The 21,333-nt window shown below is 43.0% G+C and overlaps 1 protein-coding gene across 4 annotated transcripts in view; it reads left to right on the top strand.

Annotated features, from left to right (window-relative positions):
* The window catches only part of MGAT3 (beta-1,4-mannosyl-glycoprotein 4-beta-N-acetylglucosaminyltransferase), an 85,393-nt gene extending 71,230 nt beyond the window's left edge, over positions 1-14,163 (top strand). For all 4 annotated transcript variants that reach the window (XM_085601266.1, XM_085601265.1, XM_085601267.1 and 1 more), the window contains exon 2: positions 5,598-14,163. In XM_085601266.1, the coding sequence (XP_085457392.1) occupies positions 5,599-7,104 (1,506 nt within the window). In that variant the 5' untranslated portion in view covers position 5,598 and the 3' untranslated portion in view covers positions 7,105-14,163. The remainder of the gene's footprint in view (positions 1-5,597) is intronic.
* Positions 14,164-21,333: the final 7,170 nt, after the last annotated feature.

The raw sequence follows: 21,333 nt of genomic DNA, 5'->3' as shown, positions 1-21,333 counted from the left end.
GTCTGCTCAAAGTGTATCAAAAGTTGTGTAATTAAATCAGGATATGACTGTCTGCTGCAAACACTGTGCTTTTATGAAGCATGTCCCTCTTTATAGGCATTTGGCTGACCCACATTCGCCTTAATGCTGGAGTGTGACCGAATGAATGTTTCGGGTGGAGTGAAAAAGCAAACATGTGACATTTATTTCACTTCATGTGATGTGAACAAGGCTGGCACCACTCTGTTTTCAGAACTGTGCGTTCAGTTGATAGTGACACATACACAGACCCACAAGTGGATTTTGACACAATTGGTGGCTCTAGTGCTATGTTATTTTACCATATTTTCAGCTGTGGTACTCCTGTTTTATTCTAAAGCTTTCCTGGATCTGTGTGGCAGAATCTTGAACCATACCTTACTTAACAATCAGTTGCTTATTAAAAGTCTGACGCTAATGGCCCAAGATGTTCCAAACATAGAACAACACTTTATAACCATACAAGTGTAATCTGGGAGCTGAAGTTATTTGCCATATAACTACCCTGCAACGCACGGGGTCTCTGATCTAGTTTCTACTCTTCCAGATATATAACACTTTATAACAATACAAGTTTAATCTGGGGGCTGATTCCAGATGTCCCACACCAACCCACTAAAGCAAGTCATCCCTGATAGACCAGCTCTTGGTGCTCCACTACTAAAAACCACTTTACAATAGCAAACGAATTGGAAAGTATGTCAACAGCCAGACAAATATATCTCCCTAGCCCTGACCAGCTGTTAATCCAGCAAGGATAAAGGACTGTGAGGCGGTGCACAACCTTGTGTTCATTAAGCCATCTCTCCAAGGCATAAAATACATCAAGCAATTAAAACCTAATATACAATAACTGGGGGAGGTCTAGCTATTGTCCACAGAAAAGCCCTTTTGCACCAAATGGATGGAGGACTAGACAGCCCTAGAATGGTCCCCATTTCCGACTTACACATGCGCATTTAACCTGACATCCAGATCCTCACTATATAACCTGGCATTTACAGACAGCCTTACTCCGCTTTTACGGTGACCACCTTAAGTCATGCCATCTCTGGGTAGTTCGAGACCTCACACCACCCGTCACAGTTGCAAGCAGATGGATTCTCTTTCTTCGTCCACGTGAACAAGCTCTGGAAACTAATTCCTGCACATATAACAGGAATTATCAATCTCTCTGAATTCCAGAGAACACTAAAAGAAACCATTGCTCCTCCCACATATAATTTCAATATGTAGATTGGAAAGTAGGCATGCGCAAATAAGCCTGTTCTTGCACTCTCTGCAGCATCTCATGTTTATGCACAACCGCAAACCCAACCCAACCCAATGTTCGAAGCATGTATTTTAACCTCGCGCACCTTATCCGACATACAGCGTACACGACAGATTACATCTTCCAGCAATGGACAATTTCATACCATACAATACCAAAAGTATGTTTATTTTGAAGGAGCTCTTAATCAGCCTATGAATTGTCAATAACAGAGTTCCGAGGTACTCGAAGCGTTATCAAAAAGTTAATTTTCATGACCCTCGGAATTTTATGAGACATAAGTTTGCGAGTATTAGGGCTTTTGGAGGGAGTCTGGGTATTGTCAAGAGCAGAGCAATTAGTGACTCGGTGTTTTAATATGACTAAAGTTATAGCATTATCAGGGCCGCTGGTCTGAGAAAACCTAGCGCTGCAACAGGCAAGGAAACTGCTCCCCGACGTTAGCCACACACTGACTATAATTCCAGATATGGTGCACTCCCCAGTTTACACGTCCCCAGTTCGTTTATAGTACTTAATTGGCCGTGCTTCACCGACCGGAGGGACAACGCACTCAGGGGATATGGATATTCATAGCAGCCCTCATGTAATGCGGCATCCACAGCGTTCGTCAGTGGGATGGGCCTAGACATAGGATAGGGCGGGGACCCTGACACTCTAAGCTTGTGAGATCCGCTGCACACGGTGCTCCAAGGGCACATGTTTACTGTAAATCTGTTTGTGCAAATATCCGCACTCTGTTTACTATAAATGCCAATGAAAAGAATTTTCAAAAAATCAGGGTCGCTGGAATTATGCAGCAGTGGAGGGCTCAATTATGCAGCAGGGCGGAGTAAATTATTATGCGGCAAGAAAAGGCAAGTTCTATGGCGCAATGTGGCACAATTTTGTGATAGCATTACTTCATTATTTTGACATTTTTATACTTGTTAATACTGCCTGGGAATTGCTGCACCTCATTTGTACCAGTTTAACTCCCAAATATAGCAGTAAGTAGTAGAAATGTGACCAGTCAACCTTTGCATTGGGCCTTCCGCTGTGCGGCAGCACTCATTGCTGCGTTTTTAGTAACTTTTGAACCATTTGAGCTAGAACAATTTATTTGGGTTAATATCTACAGATTATACAGGAGATCATGGATTATGTGGCAAATCAATATTTATGAGAAAAAAGCCGCTGTCACACTATTATAATTCTAGTGGCCCAAAGTAGTATTCTTTTTTAGCAAAACTAACAAAAGCACGATATATACTGAGCCGAAAATGGGAATTTGATCTCTATGTATCAAAAAACAAGCAGCTTCTAAATAACTTTAAAAAATAATTTCACAGACTATGCGAGTTTTAATTATATACCATCAAGTAACCAGGATTATCACTTGAGAATTAAGATACAAAACAATCACAAAATTATCTGCTTGTGATTACCATGCATTATTCTGATTCCATATGTGCCAAATTCTATGACCAACACACCTGTGGACATGATCTAGGTCCGATATCGTAAGAAACAGTCTTCTATAGCGTGGTATTCTGCTACGTAAAAGTTTAAATAAAGTGCAATGATCACCTGTAGTTAACGCCCTCCCTTTCCAGGGATTTCTCACTATATTTTCATGGATTTAACTATTAATTGTTGATTTTACCGCCCTGTTCCCCTTCTGAAGTCGCAGAATTTCATAAAACGAAATATTCTGATGGGCATTTTCCTCTGCAAAGAACTGCTTTGTGGCATTGAAGTCTTGGAACACAGCAGCTGAGTTAGCCGTTCTACTTCCGGAGTTTTTGCAGCACAGGACTTCTGATAGCCGCTTTATCTGGGCATTACATTTGTGATGGACATTACTGACGCTCTAGCCCAATGTTTCAGGCTGAGCAAGATTGCATGTTTTACACACAAATATTTTGGTAGGTAATTGATAATTGTACCTGGTCACAGTAGGTATTAGATGCTTGTTTGAGCTACATAGGGCTGACACATCAGGGTAGAGTTCTACATTCAAAAGCATTAGGTTCATTCATAAGGTCCCTATGAGGCCATATATAAAATCTGGAATGTGTGTGTCAAACTGCACTTCCAGGGGCCATATTTACGAAAAAATGTCTTTGGGAGGCTCACATGAAATTGGGTTAGAAGGGTATTGCTCGAATGCTACCATACCCTGCTGTATTAAGTACAACAGGAATTTTTCGACCACCCACTATATTTTGCAGGTTGAGGCCACTAGCCAGACCCCTTGCTGAAAACTAGGCCATCCCCACTGCTGCAGAAACCCCGGGTCCAGTTTCATTAGCTGGGGAAGACAGCGGGTAAAATGGGGTGCAGCGCACGTGCGAAAGGGCTTCATGCGCAGGGGCTCCGTGCACAAGCCCCGCCCATCCCCACTCCCAACCCCCTCCCACGTTACAAAGGGAGCTTTGAAGGCCCCCCTGTCTGGTACCAGCTTTCCTTACCCCAGATGTCATTCCCTGCTGCTGCCCCCTACATGCAGCTGTCCCCTCGTTCTTTTTTACAACATGCTCTAAGCATGTGGAAAAGAGCTGTTAATCTGCACAGAAAGGGGAGTCCACATGTTGAATTTTACCCGGTAAAACTGGGTGCAGATATTATACCTCATTCCAGGCAGAATAACTCCCAATTGGGCGATGAGGGGAGGAATTACCGGCTTGTATTGGTTAAATTTTTTTGTCCCCAGTAATTCTGACTCACCCAAGACTCTGTCGGTGCGTGCGACCTGGGCCACCGCACCGGGTGCTGACTTCAGTGGGATCGCCCTGTTTGCAAGTTTATTATGGTTTTAAGCACCTGCTGGTATATTCCTTGCGTCTATCAATTTTCAGGCAACATTACAAATGTCAAGATAACTACAGTGATTAATGTTCTTGCAGGAGAGAGATCGAAGTGTTGTCTAGTAGACGTTTGGACTCCTGGTAAGGTAGCACAGAGGGTTAATATGCCTGCTGCAAAGAACGTGTACCATGAGGATCACAAAGAGCATATAACGTATATAGATATGTGGGTTACTGCTTTTGACAGAGATCCTTTTGTTACTTGCAGTTAATAAGTTACAATCATAACATAAAGTGAGCTATTAACTGTCATCAAAGAGCTACATGCAAACTGCATGATATAGATTAGAGCATGATTTTTTCCCCATCTTTCATCATCCTAATGTCACAAAAATGGTTAATTTGGGTAGAAATCAATTCTTATTATCAAAGAGAACCTCCAACCATGGTGTTACATTTTAAAACCTAAGTTTGTACTTCTCCAGACTAAACACTCTTAAACTATACTGCCTACCAGTATGGATGACATATGACTTTTACACCTTGTAGTCCTGTGTTATGTAACATTACCTATATACTGATTTACACACCTATCATTGACTGTCTCAGTGTATTGTGTGTGTGAGATGTAAAGTGCTCTGACACCCTATACTGATATGAGTGGCGCTATAACACTATTTAAATGCATCTGAGAGAGAGTGGCCTCAATTGGTGTGACACAAAAAGCCCTCCGTGAAGGGTTAGGGGTTGTATCTCAGTGGTATTATACTGCCCCTTTCTCGGCTCCTAACTGTTACTATGGCCTTTTTTGAGGTCAGTGCAACCTAGGTGGGTCCATATAAATGTCATGCTTCGAGAAGAGGTTATAGAACTTGCAATATCAATGGCTGCTAGGCTTACTACACCCCTTCTTCACATCTCTTAAGTCACAATTAAGGCTCCTAGTTCTTTGTTCTTACTGATTTCTACAGATAAATACAGACACAATTTTTTTTTTGCCCGTCTATTTATTTTTAAAAGCCGAAAAATACTGAAAATGATGCTTCTTGTGAGTGACTCACCATGTTGTCTTTTGTGAATTCCTGGACAAAAGGTGAGCAGATAGGCAGAATGTGGTCTTATAACACAGGTAGTGGGTTCCCTAAATATAGGTATATGTTAGCATATATTTGTAGTATAATGCTGATATTTGCCCGGGGTGTCATGTTTTGCTCGATTTGGCTGCTTAATTTACAAAAACGCGACTGGCATCAAAGTATGAATGCTTGTTTATCAGGTAAATAAATGTGGATCTATACCATTTTATGACTCTATTTATTCTCAAAGTACAAAATAAATATGGATAAATGCCAATAAATATGGATAAATACAAACCGGGAGCCCTAGTCATAATGTTATTCTTATGTATTATTCGTGAGTGCAATTTGCAAACGTTAATGCTCAGAGGGCTTCGTGCTTGTCTGTGTAGAGAGACTATTATTTCTCTGACCGTGACTTTTTGTGTTCTTCTTCCACAGGATGAAGATGCGTCGGCATAAGTGGTTCCTCGTCCTCTGCATGGCAGGTCTCAGCCTCATCTCCTTCCTGCACTTCCTTAAGGCTCTCTCCTACGTCCGCCTGCCCCGTGACCTCACGGTCTTCAGCCCCAACCTTGGATTCCTATGGATGACCGCTCCAGTCACGTCTCAAGCAGATCCAGACCCACCCCCTGTGGGGATAGAGTTCTTGCGAACACCTCTGTACCCAAACCCCCCACTCCTGCAGCCTCTCCATCCTGATGCCTTCTCGGACCTGCATAAGGCACATCTTTACCTTGCAGAGGATACCACTGAGTACTTTGTGCGTACCAAGGCTGGGGGCCTCTGCTTCAAGCCAGGCACTCAAACGCTCGATCGCCTACCTGCTGGGGTGCATGGTGAGGATCGTAATGAACGCCCATCTGGCCGCCAACCTACCCGCAAGCAGCTTAGTGGTGCCCGGTCCAAGCGGAAGACTCATGTGGAGTGCCCCTGCTTGCCAGGGTGGCACGGACCCAGCTGTGGTGTGCCCACGGTGGTGCAATACTCCAATCTGCCCACCAAGGACCGTTTGACGCCACGGGCTCACCCACGCCGCGTTATTAATGCCATCAATGTAAACCACGAGTTCGACCTACTAGCTGCCCGCTTCCATGAGCTGGTTGATGTTGTGGATGCCTTCCTGGTGTGTGAGTCCAACTTTACTGCCTATGGTGAACCCAGGCCTTTGCGTTTCCGTGAGATGCTACTGAATGGTTCCTTTGACTATGTGCGTCGCAAGGTGGTCTATATTTTTTTGGACCACTTTCCAGACGGGGGCCGCCAGGATGGCTGGATTGCCGATGACTACTTGCGTACGTTCTTGACACGCAATGGAATGAGCCGGTTGCTCAATCTGCGTGATGACGACATTTTCATCATTGACGATGCTGATGAGATTCCAGCACGAGATGGTGTGCTCTTTCTGAAGCTCTACGATGGCTGGACAGAACCGTTTGCCTTCCACATGCGCAAATCTCTCTATGGCTTCTTCTGGAAGCAGCCAGGTACCCTGGAGGTGGTGTCTGGCTGCACGGTGGCTATGTTGCGAGAGGTCTATGCCACTGATGGAATCAGGCTTCGACGCCGAGAGTATTATACCATGCCAGGCTTCCGGCAATACGAAAACCGTACCGGCCACATCCTAGTTCAGTGGTCCCTGGGTAGCGCTTTGCACTTTGCTGGCTGGCACTGTTCCTGGTGCTTCACACCAGAGGGCATCTACTTCAAGCTGATCTCGGCCCAAAATGGTGATTTCCCACGTTGGGGGGACTATGCTGACAAGCGGGATCTTGGCTACATCCGTGAGCTCATCCGCACTGGAGGCTGGTTTGATGGTACCGCCCAGGAGTATCCCCCAGCTGACCCCAAAGAGCACATGTTTGCACCCAAGTATCTTCTCGCCAACTTTGAACGCTTCCGCTACCTGCTGGAGAACCCTTATGAGAAAGCAGAGCCTGGAGGGTGACCAGTGCCTGGTGCACAGGAAGGTGGGAGGAGTTGCAGGGAACCACCAGTGGGTTCATGGATTAAGGGGTGTTGGGCTGTTCTTTTTGGTCCATTCCGTCCATCGCAACAAAACTTCAGGTGGTGCACACCGACGGTGAAAGAAGGGAATGGTCTGTCAGTGGTTGCCGGTCTAACTGGAGAAGGCATGGTGGAATCCACCATAGGGTTAAGTTAGGGGATGCTGACCGAAACCCCAATTATCCTGGAAGCTGCATCACATGTGTTAAGTTAAATTTGCAACTGATTCAATATGAAAAGTCTGGATGGATGGAGGTGTAATGGCAGTGTGTGTCCCAGTACTAGATTTGAAGGCGTACTGCTGGTCAGGTCTAAGGTGCATGTGCAGATCTCAAAAGCAGCAGGGGTTGTGAATCGGGATGGAGATAAAATTGGCAGAGCTGAGTGTGGCCCCTGGTACTGAAATAGCGAGGCCATTGACGAGGTCTCGGGTCCCCTGGCCAAGCTGTGAGTGGGACGCAGTACTGGAACAGCACGGGGTAGCTGCCTTGTCAGAGCTATCTGGAGATCCTTGTACTGAAATAGCGTGGGTTCTGCAGGTCAGGACTAATGTGCACTAGAAGAGCCTTGTCCGCGTCTCAGTGATGGATGGCAAGGAGTGTGGGTGAGGATGAAGGAGCATCAGCAGATTGGTACTGCATGTCTGGAATGAGGTGCACTGGCGGAGCTGCGTGTAGATCCCAGGCTTGGAATAGTGGGTAGGTGTTAAAGGTTGTAATTGAGGTGCATTGACACATCTGTCTGGGCATTCAGAGCTGGAATAGGAGGTGCTGCAGGTTAAAGCTGAGGTGTGCAGGTGGAACTCTATGGAGATATCCCTGTCACTTATGCAGCACTAATCTTGACACTGCTGCACAAGGTTAAGCAGAAGCCATTGAAAGGTGGTGTGATCGGTCCTGGCCTGTAGCAGCTCTTCTCTTCGCCCTCTCACTTTCTCTAGTCCTCCCATTTCTCAATTGTCAAGAGCCAACATGACCAAAATACACGGTCTTTAGACCAAACTGTATTGATTAAGATAGCTCCCCAGGTATGAGACACCTGGAAATTAACAGGCCTATTGAAAGGGACCATGGTTGAGACTGCGTTCCAAAGTGTGGGACTCGCACCCAATGAGAGATGCTTGACCTGTCTGTCTTGTCCCTTTTTGAGGAAGTTCTGGCACAGGCATGATCAGACCTGCTCTAGATTTAGGTCGGTAGAGGAGAGCTAGACTAGGGGGAGGGATGGAAAAAAGATCGAGAAATGGGGCACATGTTTGCACAGGCGAGGCTCTCACACTCACTCCATCCTCCCCTAAAGGGAGGGAGGGAGGGTACTGGAGTCCCAGGATTATAGGAGGTCACAAACAACATAATGTGCCCACCCCACGCCCCCTTCACAAAGATTGCCCTTCTGACAAAAACATTAAAAAGTACAATTTCGAAGTTGAGCAAGCTCATCCAATTTATTTGGCGCTGTGACTTTGTCGCAGTTGAACCCTGTAGCCCGGGTTCTCGCCCTTTTGCTCTCTTCTTGTGACACCAGTGCAACTAGATTGTCCTCTTCTAGTGTGTAAAAAAAAATCAAGGGACAGGTGCTCTGCAAGAGGATTTGGTTGCTGTTTAGAGGGCTAAAGTTCCAATTATGCCACCTGCACTGCCACATGGGAGAAGCTCTAAAAAATGTGGACAGGCTGGCTGCCTTGGGAGCACAATCAGACTAACCTCCTACAAGCCCGAGTGTCTCACCCTCCCACAGAGAGCACAAACGAATCAAGACCACACTTGCCACACTCAAGACAGGGAGCGCAAGCAGCCTACACATGCAAGGGACTCTCAACATGTCCTCCTTACCCACAGGTCGACTGAGCACCTCCCCCTCGCATAGGGACCCTGAGTATACACAGGAAGCCTGGTCACTTCACCATCACAAAGAACTCGAGGGTCTCACCCCCACGGAGGGAGTCACCGCATTTGATCCTCCGACAGGGAGCTTTATAACTGTGTATTACACGGATACGGGCAACATTTGTCCCCAAAAATGTAACCATTTAAAATCAAAGGGATCCATGCTTAAACTTGCCATCTGGTAGCAGAACTGGTCAAATCCAAATCGGGGCAACATTTGGAGTATCAGCACCTTATTCCTCTTATGTGACGCATGAGGCTGGCAGGGACAGTAGGTACAACTGCAACTTAGTAGCTTCCCTCTCTCTCCTTACATGACCATCCAGATCACTCTCTTCCCTCTGTAATGAGCTACGGGGCAATAGTTTGAGCGCCATGGGGGAAAATTGTGTATTTTCACCCGCTTTGAAAGACTCCCCTTCAAAATAGCTTATCATATTGTTCCTGCTAGCTACAGCTCACATAAAAAAGGGAACCACTAAAATCTACACATTTCTAGCTCTCTCAAACAGCTACTGCACAGAATAGTTAGATCAAAAAAGCCACTCTACAAAGCACCAGATACGTACTCGTTTTGATCGTGGAGAGGCGGCATTATCCTCGCTTATGCCTCCTCCCCCCCCCCCCCCCCCCCCAAAAAAAAAAAAATCCCCCTTCATTTTGTGCAATAGAGAATTTGTGAGGCACTGTTTTGTGGAATCCAGAGGAAGCTGCTCAAATTTGTGAAACAACAGTACTGGTATGCACCGTCCACAGGGAGAGAAAAACTAGAAGTGAATGAGCATTGAATCTGAGACCCCCACTCCTGTCAGAAATAGGGGAGAAAATGGGAAGGGACAGAGAGTGTGCGTGTAGTTTGAAGAAGGCCCTTCCACCTCAATCATATGTAAGAAGCCGAGGGGAACATTGCTCACTGTGGCATTTGGTGATCTTGCAAAGTAATGGGTGGCCGACACTCTCCAAGATGGAATCAACGACGTATTTATGTATAATTTATTCTGCTGTATTGTACCCAGGCCTAGCCCTTTCACAATGCTGGTAGGGTGCTGTTTGCACAGTGTGTTCCTGTTCCCAGCTCTGTCCAACAGTTCCCTGTTCTAACCACTGGAGATTGCTCCTTCGGTCCATTGCGCATTATTTATCGTCACTTCCGGAAGGCCACAGGACGTTGTGCGAATGCTGCTGCTACAGGGGGTGCTGTTCGAGAGAGATGTCAAACATGTTACTCTCCCACATCGCCCTTATTCGGTCTCCAACGCCTTTTTCATGAAAGGACAACATGTCATTCTTTTCTAACTTAATGCTTTTGTTTGCCTTTTTTTTTTTTATGAGACTATGGATTCGCCTCAATGGTTTGTTTCTGAAGTTTTCTACTTTATTTGTGCAAAGTATACTGTACGTCCATTAATAAGGCTCCAGTTGGAGGTTTGTGGAAACGGACAACCATCGACTGAGGGAGAAGTCGCATCAACAGGGAACTGCTAAAAATGGGAAAAATAATTGTTGCTTTGTCTTATGTCGGTGGATTTGGGGCGGGGGAGATCGGGGCGCCACCGTGTTTGCTGGGGGAGAGCGCGTCCTCGCTCCCATCAGTGGCGTGATTTGCACTGAATATGTGTAGTTTTGAAACTAGGGTGGACTTGAAGAGGGGAAAACAAGATGCAAAGCTGCCAACGTGTTTCAGAACTAGGTCGAAAGACTTATTTGAGATGGGCGCATAACGTGTGGGCTGGAAACAAGAGAAAAAAACTTTGCCTTAAATTCCTTGTGTTGGGCGTGGGCAGAGCAAGGTTGGAAGTATTCTAAATGCCTTGGTCAGTAAAAAAAAAAAAAAAAAAAAAGCTAGTTTCTGGCCTTTTTGATGGCAGCTGTGACTCGCACACTGGAGATGTTGGGAAAACTTACCACCGCAAAAACAAAATATTACCTTAATAAGGGAAACCACTGTCCCCCCTCGTCCCTAGAACAGGACAGGCTGCAGCGGCTCAAGGCATTTTTTGCTCTGACAATTGAAGGCGTCAATATTGTAATTTATTTGGTGGGGAGTGAAAGGACTTTAATTTTAATGTTGTCAATGCATTCTGTGGATGGGTGTAGACTTTTTTTTTAAGAGTAACTCCAGCTCTCCAGCACTGGTATCTTAGATTCACGTGCCTGAGTTATACTTTGTCTTGTCGCCCAGCTGTGATTTTTAGCATCTTCATCAATGATAAATGCATGTAGTCTCCTACTTCTCAAGGGCTTATCTGCCTTGGTTATGAATCATTTAAATGAAGAAAGCATACATGGGGCAAAGTTAACATTTGTGTGCAATGCGGGTCAATTTCAGTTGAACAGTTCTGAAAGAAGGGCTATTCCTGCCCCTTCATCCACTCTAAGCAAAGCAAACATTTAAACTAACCTGTGAAATCCAGCAATCTAAATATTACATTTCTGTTCTAAATTTTTTTGAGTTGTCTCCATTTAAGAGTGAGTAGCGCTCCCAATACGTTTTTTGGGTTATCAGTGACACTGGGTTAAAATGGTAATCGTGAGCCAATACCTGCATGTGGCCAGCCATTATGGATTGGCTTCTTTTATCAAGTTTCCATTCGGGTTTTATTGCTCACTGCACCACGTCGGCAATCTTGAGTCAATATCCAGGCGCTGGAACTCATTTTGGATTGATTGCACTAACCAAGCTTACTTTATTCTGTTGACCAATGACACTGCCATCTCTGGTCAATGACAATGGGGGCCACTTTGAATTAGTCCTATATCAGGATGGCTTTAGTCCCCTGCTAGTCATCTCACTGTATGTCGGTGGCCAGCTTTCTGTGACGTTTGCAGTAACAAGAAAAACTGCAATGCTATGCAACACTGTCATAACCTGTTCCTATTTCGAATCTGGTTTGCTGAAAGTTGTATATCTTAATGCTAAAAAGACTATTGTTACATGTTGTAAATAATTTTTACTCTAAGATGATTGCCCCTCTGAGTGTGTCGTCAAAATCAAATGGTAAACTTCAATATTTTGGCCAGCTTAATCTCAAGTCCGCAGACTGAATCTGTCAGTCACTCTTTATTTTGCCACTTAAGAGAAACAGTAGGACACCCACTCTGGAAACGGAGGCATTTGGAGAAGGAACGAGGGCTGTCATTTTGGAATGAGAGATTTGCACTTCCTTCAATTGAAAACCTCAACGTGGCCTAATCTGTTGTGTTGAAAATGAAGTCACCATCTTGGGATGGGATAGAAATGTATCCCTGATCCAAAATATTTACCATGTTAGAATTGTGGTGTCCATCTTGAAAAGGAGGATTTGGACTGATTTCAATGAGAAGCTTTATGGAGGTTTACAACCCTTTGCTACCTAGATGGTTCACATGCGGGGCCATCTAGTGATTAGAGAAACTGCAATGACCTTAGGATGGCTGACTCGGGCCTACTGTCGATCACGTTGACAATACAATGGCAATCTTGTCATGGAAAGATTTTCTCTGGGAGTTAGATGCCTCACTAGGGCCTACTTCATGTCTCAATGGGATATGCATGTTTAAAGAATAACATTATATTGAACTGTAAAGGTATAAAGTGCTGCAACTACTGCAAAAAACAGGCAAATCGTAAGTCATCCCTAATTGTCAGGATAACAACTAATTTTAGTAATTCCCTTGACCCAGGTAGGTCAAAGTAATATACTTTGCAGTGCAATGGTTGCCACTGGATTGGTTGTCACTGGAAGAAATGGGTAACGTTAACCCCCCAACAAATGTTTTGCACCATTTATAGCCAGAATCCCAGAATGCATTGACTTGTGCCTGATTGGTGGAGAGGATGAATTCAGAGCGTTCAAAATTGTAGATCCTCCAATTTCGTTCTTCTGTGTGTTTTTTTAAGGAAGTAAGAAATTGGCTTGGAGAAACTCAAAGGACCTCCTTGCACGACACAGTAAATCCTGTCCTAAGAACCAGAGAGGGAACTGCAAAGCAGGGACTGCTGAGGGTAGAGAAAAAATAGTGAAAGGGGTGAATTAACTGGTAAATGGATAGGAGAAAAGCAGGGGATTCTGGGAAGAGAGGCTAAGGGGAGAAGTGAAAGAACGGCCTGCTAATGGGAGCAGGGAAGAGAAGGGGGTTGGACGAGAGCTAGAATAGAGGAAAGAATGACAGTGTTAACTACTGTGGGGGGAAAGAGGAAGAAGGAAAGAGAAGGGACCGAGAGAAAAGGAAAAGCAGAGCGAGCATGAACTGCCGAGGAGGGAGAGGCGAAAGCCTGAACTGCTAAGGGAAGATGAAACGTCGAAAGTGGGGACCCCTGAGAACTGGAAACAAATCGGAGACAGCAGGAAAGTATAGAATAACATGAAAAGGTGGACACGAACGCAAGAACTAACTCATCCGGACAAAGAGCATGAAAGGCTAAAGGGAGAAAAGACAGCAAAAAATAAGCTAAGGCAGATACTAAAGGCGTGTTGGCGAAAGGAGGGTGGGGCAGTTGCAGGAGTCCCAGCAGGAAAGCTTGTAGACTCAGGGATTTTGAGGGTAGGAGGGAAAAGCAGGGACAGAAGAAGCCTTTGCGAAGAGAGCATTAACTACAAAACAAGAGAGGGAGCAAACTGTGCGCAAGGCGTGAAAAAAAGCTTTTGTGGGGAGAGAGGAAAGGAGGGCGGCCATGAACTGACGAGGACCGAGATGGAAAAGCAAGAATTTTTGAATGAAGGAATTTGGGGAGAGCATACATTACTGAGGGAAATGCATAGGGCGAGGGTGGAAAGGAAAGACATCAAGAAATGCTGAGGGAAAAGGTCCTTGGAATTATGTCCTTCCTTTTTTTTTCGACGTAAAACTGGAATACTTTTTGTTAATCTTGTTTGTGGGTTAGCACACAGGATGTTGGGCCAGGGGGTAATTCTAGGCTTTATGGCTTCAGCCAAAGCCCCCTGCTCCTACCTTTCCTCACTGTATCCCAAATACATTATGTAATTAATTTAAAGAGAGATTTTTGTACGGATAATCGAGATGTAAATGTTACAGATTATTGTTATTGTAAATGATTGCACATTTACTTATACCCTGAAAGGGAAATCAGGGAGAAGGATATAAATTAATAAAAAAGATATAAATATATAAAACCTAGACGTTTGGTGTAATTCTTTTTCAAAGCGACCCCAGACGGCAGAGCTGCCCCACACATTCCTCATTTTACAAGCTCAGACCTCAGATAGCAGGGCAGGCCACACAGATCTTAAGGGATCAGACAGCAGTGTTACACATGTTACACCGATCCTATAAGCTGAGCCTTCCCATAGTAGAACAATCTCTCATGACTTAAAACATCTTAAAGCCTCATGGTTCCTTCAAGACTCTCTTGGTTAACAGATTTTGTAAAGTCAGACATCAGGGCTACCATGAGGTGACACAGATCCTCAAGGTGCAGGGTCCCACAACAGAGCTTTCCCCGTTTTGACACGCGCGCTTCTAGCTGAGGTCAAATACAACCTTCTGTCAGGTGACACGGACAAAGACTGATAGCAGAGCTATGCCTCAGGTTAAAATGTCTTGCAGTGTGAGACAGCAGATCTATCCACTGAATTGCCCAGTCATTATAGGAACAAACTGCAAACCTATGCCTCCTATTACAGAACTTGCTGGCAGAGAGAGCCGAGCTCCCCTTCCAGTTACACAGAGAAGTGACAGGACCAGGCGGCATAAAGCAGCTAGCATCCAGGCGATACAGACCTCAGTTGTTCAGACAGCTGAGTCACCTCATGGCTTGAACAGCAACAACAGGCTGTGACCTCAGACAGCCGAACTATCAATTATATTGCATGAGACGGGTCTCCTGTGGCACACGTTAGCCCATGATGGGGTGCCTCTGACAACTGTGATGCAGTCTCTTGGCATTTTCAGTCACTCCCGAGGGGTGGTGCACTTGAAAAGGAATCTTGGCACCGGTTTTCAGCCCTGGATATCTTAATGAGAAAAGAAAGCTAGAACATGCACACTAAAAGGCCTGTAATGTGTAAGCAAGAATGCCTGCCCATTCAGGTGAATGGCAATGGTATGCGCATGAGTAAGCCCACGATAAAGGCCACAGCATGGACATAAGAAACCCTGAAATGTTTGATGGGTAAACCTTTAAATATTAATATAAAATCAAAAAAAACATGTATAAGAAAGGCTCAAATGAGAATGTACAAAAGTTATATATGGGAAATCCCAAATAAGGCACGCGACATGCCCAAATTAGGCACATGAAAATGTTCTAAACCATTTGAAGGATGATGTGCGAAATATGAACACTATACACTGAAAAATACTCCAATAAACATTGAATCTTTAAATATGTGCGTACAATTGGTCAAAATATGCATGTATTTTGGAAAGCCCCAAACGAGTGTATACAAATTCACAAAACAGTTGCAAGATAGGTGCTTGTGGTATTCCAAAATCTGACTTACAAGCCCACATATTCCACAAGCGAGACTAAAAATTATTTTAAAAATAGCAAAATACACATACAAGACGAGTCCTAAAAATGCCCAATATTCGGTCTAAATTTAAAAAAATGTAGAAGCAGTGGAATTGAATGAATACTGGCACAATATACTGTTCAAAAACAAAAATGCATTTACAAATACCCACATATGCAAACCAGACTGGCTAGTACATAAACGTACACATGAAAATGTGGAAAAGATGCACATCATGTATATTGCAATCTCCTAACTATGCTTTTGAAAATGTTTTATATATGTAGATTCAAAAAATCTAAATGTGTACATAAAAAACTCAAAAAGTGTATATCAATTTCCTTGAGCTAGACTCCAGAAAATATCCAAATCTGGAGATTAAAAATGTCAAATATAGACATGAAAATGCCCAAAATGGACTTTTAAAATTAACAAAATTGGTATGAATAGTCTAATGATGGTGCATAATATAGTTTCACTGTAATATAAAAATAATGCGCAACAGACTGCAGCAAATATTGTCAAATATGTCCATAGACCTACTAAAAGCATCCACTTTTAAAATAAAATATATAAACAAATGCCTAGATATGTATACAAGCCCGCTTGAGGGGGTCTGGGTTTGTCGGTGGACTACATCTTGGTAAACAAAGGTCTAACTTACTTTATCTGTGTTGGGGGAGTCTCTGTCAGCTCACTGTGATCGTACTATATCCTGATGATGTGTTTGATTTGCTACCGATTTATTGTTGTGCTCAAAATAAAATAAAGTTGATTATCAAAAAAAAGATATGTATACAAATATACATCTCACAAGGCCCATAATATACATTTAAAAATGTTCGGAACTGGCATTTAAGAATCCTAAAGACATGAACATAATAATAAAATACGCAAATCACAGTACATAAAATATGTACATGAGTACACTGAGTGCCCCAAAATGTATGCGGACATAATCAAAATTGGCTTTTGAAATGGTCTCAACAAGCATAAATGTAGAAATATCCAGCATATACACCGCAAACCTGAAAAATATGAATGTAAAAATATTTTTAAAATGGCATATTCTGCATAAATTACACCAGATAATTCCATCGAAACTGACAATAGACACGAAATACTAAAAAGAGGATGTCAAATAGCCCCAAAGGACCATCTTTTAAAAAATGAACATCAAAAAGTATGGCAGACTGTACTTGAAAATGACAAAATAAGCAACCCAAAACGTTCACAATTTCTCTATTAGAATGCAAAAAATAATCATTGGAAGACATAAAGTACAAATGCAATACATAAATACACAATTGTTCTTAAACAAGATAAATCCACATTCTCCTCATAAACACGTATTCATAGTATCCCATGAATTATGACCACAAATGACACATAAAAGTTTACAAACTATGGACACAAGACATTGTCAGAAAATATTAACAGAAATCCGAAAAGACAGTCTAAATTCCTGAGATGGTCATGTTCATACAGTATGCATATGACATCACACAACAATATGGACGCCAAAATGCCAAACATATGTATATTAGAACATTTGTTTCTTGACCTGTGGTCCAGGTCCCCTAGGGGTCCACAAAGACGATTAACGGACTTGGCATGAGGACATCCCTCATCAAGGGGGATGTCTGTATACAAGTCATAAATTGTTCACATCAGCGATATTCATTGCTTCAGACTTTTGAAACATAACGCCACATCAGCAACTTTACTTTTTGGTGCTACATACATACATTATCCTGTATATATTGTGTTAGCAGCCCTATGGTGCTACAGGACAGCAACCCTGAGAAAGTCTTTTCAGACGAAACACGTGTTGGCTGTGCTGGTTTCATTTAAATCAATTACATCTTGTGGATGAATAGCAACATAGCAGGATTGTGAATATTTTCTGTTTGATGTCAAAACTCCAACAACTATTATATTATCAGTAACCAGTGCATTATACCAATGCTATAAATAAATACGTGCTTTTTTCCACTGCTACCTCTTTTTGTAATAGCAGAGTTTACAAAATGTTCATGTTAAAACACGTGAAAAATATGCAAAGCAGAATGCCAATAATATGCTTATGAGAATTATCAGGATATGTATGGGAAAATGCATAATTTATGCACACAAGTGTGCCTGCATATTTACAGGAAATGCTCCATTTATGCCTATAAAATAACAAACGTGTAAATCAAAGTAGCTAAAATACGCTCAGAAAAATGGGCAGCATTTGATCTTAAAATACTCAAATTAGTGTACAAGAATACCGAAGATGTTGCTATATTACTCAAAATATGCACATCATAATACAAAACCATGCTCACAATCCTGGCACAAAAAGCCACATTGTTATCTAAAACATACTAATAACTTTGTTTAAGACTTATTTGAGATGAAAATGTAAAATAAAATGTGCCAAAATATTTATACGTGTTAGACCAAAGTCTGCACATGGGAATGCAAAAATAAAAGCATACTGCTGGAAGTTTAGCCTGCACTTTTTTTTTAAAAAAAAGACAACATATTTTATTAGTTACCTTGCACGTAGGATAATGTACAATACAGTCACAGCTCTCTCAGTTTTCCTGCCCAGTGCCACATAAATCAAACCGAATAGGCTGTACAGTGGTCTCAGGATGCATGTGATAAGGGTCCAATATAGGGAGACACAAGTTGAGCAGTTGAGTCTCCTAAGGTATATACATACAGAGGTGGATCAGTATATGGGGTTTACCCACCAGCGCAAGAAAAGCAATGATCAAAATCAATAAAGAACAACAAAAAAAGAAACCCAAGTGAAACTGAACAACCTGCTGGGGTGGGCGAGGTAAAGGAGAAGAAAGAAATAAGTGACCAGGTCTCTGAATTTAGTTGTTATCAGTCTCAGGTCGAGGAAAAAGGCCCAGGCAGAAATAGGTCAGGTTTTTCAGAATGTGCCACCCAGTGGCTATAGCAATGTATTGTCACCATGTCCCAGTAGGAGTGAATCTCTGAGCAGGACCAAACCATATGAAAAAAAAGCTGCCCCCTCAGTAACACATCTGGGGCACTTCAAACTCTGTGCAATTTAGCCCTGCTAACCAGGGGTAGAGTGCCTGTAATCCTCATTTCAATTTGATGAAATTAGTATACCTCTGATTGACATATTTGACTCCCCTATCAGTTCAATATGATCAAATTAGTATGTGCCTAATTGATGTATCAAACGTACCTAGAAGTCCCTGGCATAAAGTGTACCCAGGGCCCTGTAAGATAAATGTCACTTGAGGGCGGCAGCACCCATTTTGCCATCCATTCCAGTGACCATGCAAACATGACTGCAGGCTTAGCTTGTGTGGCCTAGTTGTTGCAATTTTAAAACTGCAATTTCGATGCATCAAAATAACTCCTTTTGACAGGTCAAAACCTTCCTTTTAAATATTTATATTACCCCTAAGTAGGCCTTATTGCCCTTAAAGCAGGGTGCCTGGTATTTAAAAGTAGAACATGTAGGAATTTAATGTTCAATATGTCTTTACAGTCAAAAAGCCCCAACAGGCTATTTTAACTGTAGCAAGGCTGGCTGTTCCATAGGAAAACACAGGGTTACATTACATGTATTAATGCTAATTTAGTTTGAAAGCAGCTAGAAACATATTTCAAATAGTTATCCAGAATCCAATTTAATGGTAAAATCAAATCAAAATTTGTCTAACTAATAGGGAAAAAGTACTTTTAGAAAGTTACCTTTTCCCTGCCTAAAGCCTCAGGAGACTCTTGATCTCAGGACTCATGATCTCCAACTGTCACCTGGCAGCTAAGTAGCCCCTTTGATGAAGCATGAGGTGTCTCCTAGAACACAGACAAATGGCCTCGGGTGTGGGGAATTGTTTTGCTCCCTTGGCAGGATGGCCTGTGGGCTGGGCCCAAGAACTTGATTAACTTCAACGAGGGCTACTCTGTCACAAGCAGATGTAGCAAACACCCAGGCCTGCCCCCTTCTTTTGTCCCCTCCCCCCCCGCCACCATGCAGGCTCCATTCACAGTGGGATTCTTTTTCACATTTGTGTTGAATCCAACTGGAGTGTCTAAAGCTGATTGGCAGGTGTGCTGTGGTTTTACATATAACACGTGAGGCACACTTTAGCGGGCAAGAACAGGATGCCAAAACAATTTTTTTGTATCTACTGTCTGGTTGCTGGAAAACTCAGCTTTTTGTTCTATAAGAAGTCTGTATGAGTTTAGGGTTTGCCTTAAGCTGGAGTTTAGTGTTAGATGTAGGAGGATACAATGATTACCATAATACAGCCCCCCCCCCCACACACACACACACCCGGCCATCAGAGCCTAAGTTTAATGTGGTCAAAGACTTTTGCCATCCCATTTTGAAAATGCCCAAAGTGGGTAGGCTTAGCCCAGGAACCTTTATCCCATTGGTTAGGGCATGCCCAGGCCTCATTCCCACCTACTATCTTGTGTCCGGCATACATTTTGCATCTCTAGGCACCCTCTTCAGAACACTGCTGGACCTTATGAAAATCAGAAGAAGACTGAACCTACTGCCTGCAACTCAAAAAGAACACTGGAGGACTGGACCTGTTCTCTCCTGCACTCAGGACAAAAAAATGGACTCCAAGGGTCATAAGGGTGATCTCCTGTTCAAGCTACAGGGTTACAGCCTGCTAAAGAGGCTTTTTCTGCAACTGTCCAGCTGATCAGTGGCACCTGGACTGAACTCTACCTGACACCCTGTGAGTCTTTAAGTGCCTCTCCTTTGGTCCTGGGGAGTGTATTCCTCTGGTTGGTTGGGACTTAAATGACTAAAGCCAGAAGGTAAAATCTTTTGCCCCAGAAGAACCTGGTTGGTGTTTCCGACTTGCACTCCATCGCGTTCAGTGTCAAACTGCATCTAGATCCTGTTCTACTGCGACCATTGGCACTTTGTGCTTCTTGGTGTTCGTTTTACTTAAAACTTTATATCTGCGATTCCCCTTATCGGAAATTTGGTGTAATTTGTTTAATACGTTTTACTGTAGTTTTCTAATATGTTATGGGATTGTTGTTGTTATGAATGTTGATTTTTTTTACTGTTATAGTACTGCATAAATAATTTTCAGATTGCATATAAATTAAGCTTCTCTGCTATAACTATCAGTGGGTTGACCTCAAGTTAATTTAGTTACTTTTGTGATTCATCCAATCAAGGATTATAGTTATTACCCAAGGTGGGTAACTACCTCTCTCAACTAATACCCCAATTTCTAACAGATACTTATCCAAAATGTGAAAGAAAAGAACAAGGTACTTACTATTGTTTACACCTTTTTTCGTGGATGCTCTATTTAACCACAGATTCCTTACCTTTAGAATATCCCCAAGCACTAGACTGGATCCAGAATACATTTCGGAATTGACCCTGTGCGCCAATGTGTGGCATCATGTGGCTTCATAGCGACTCTTTTCTGCCCAGGAAGTGACTCCTGGAACCATTCAAGCGTGCTGATATCAGCTTCTTTCTGCATGCAGAGCCCAAAAACGAGTTGTTCATGCCAATCTACAGGCCTCCAATTTAGGACCTTTTTAAATGAAAAAGAGTCTATTTCACAGAAAAGGGAGTTGTATAAGTGGTGAAGCATCTACTGTTAGATAAGTATCCATCAGAAAGTGTTACCAGAGGTAAGTAACTTTTTATTCTGATGGCTATTTCTAACCGCAGATTCCTCTACTTTAGAATAGATATGTAAGCATACCTCTTTGGTGATGGGTCTGTGGAATGACTTGGACCAAAAAGTCCTGCAGGATGATGTCCTACCCGTTGAACCCGGCTGTCAAGGTAGTAGTGCT

The sequence above is a fragment of the Triturus cristatus genome, chromosome 4_2, assembly GCF_964204655.1.
Source record: "Triturus cristatus chromosome 4_2, aTriCri1.1, whole genome shotgun sequence".
NCBI classification, from domain to species: domain Eukaryota; kingdom Metazoa; phylum Chordata; class Amphibia; order Caudata; family Salamandridae; genus Triturus; species Triturus cristatus.
Note: the sequence above shows the minus strand (reverse complement) of the source record. Positions and strands in the feature narration are given on the sequence as shown.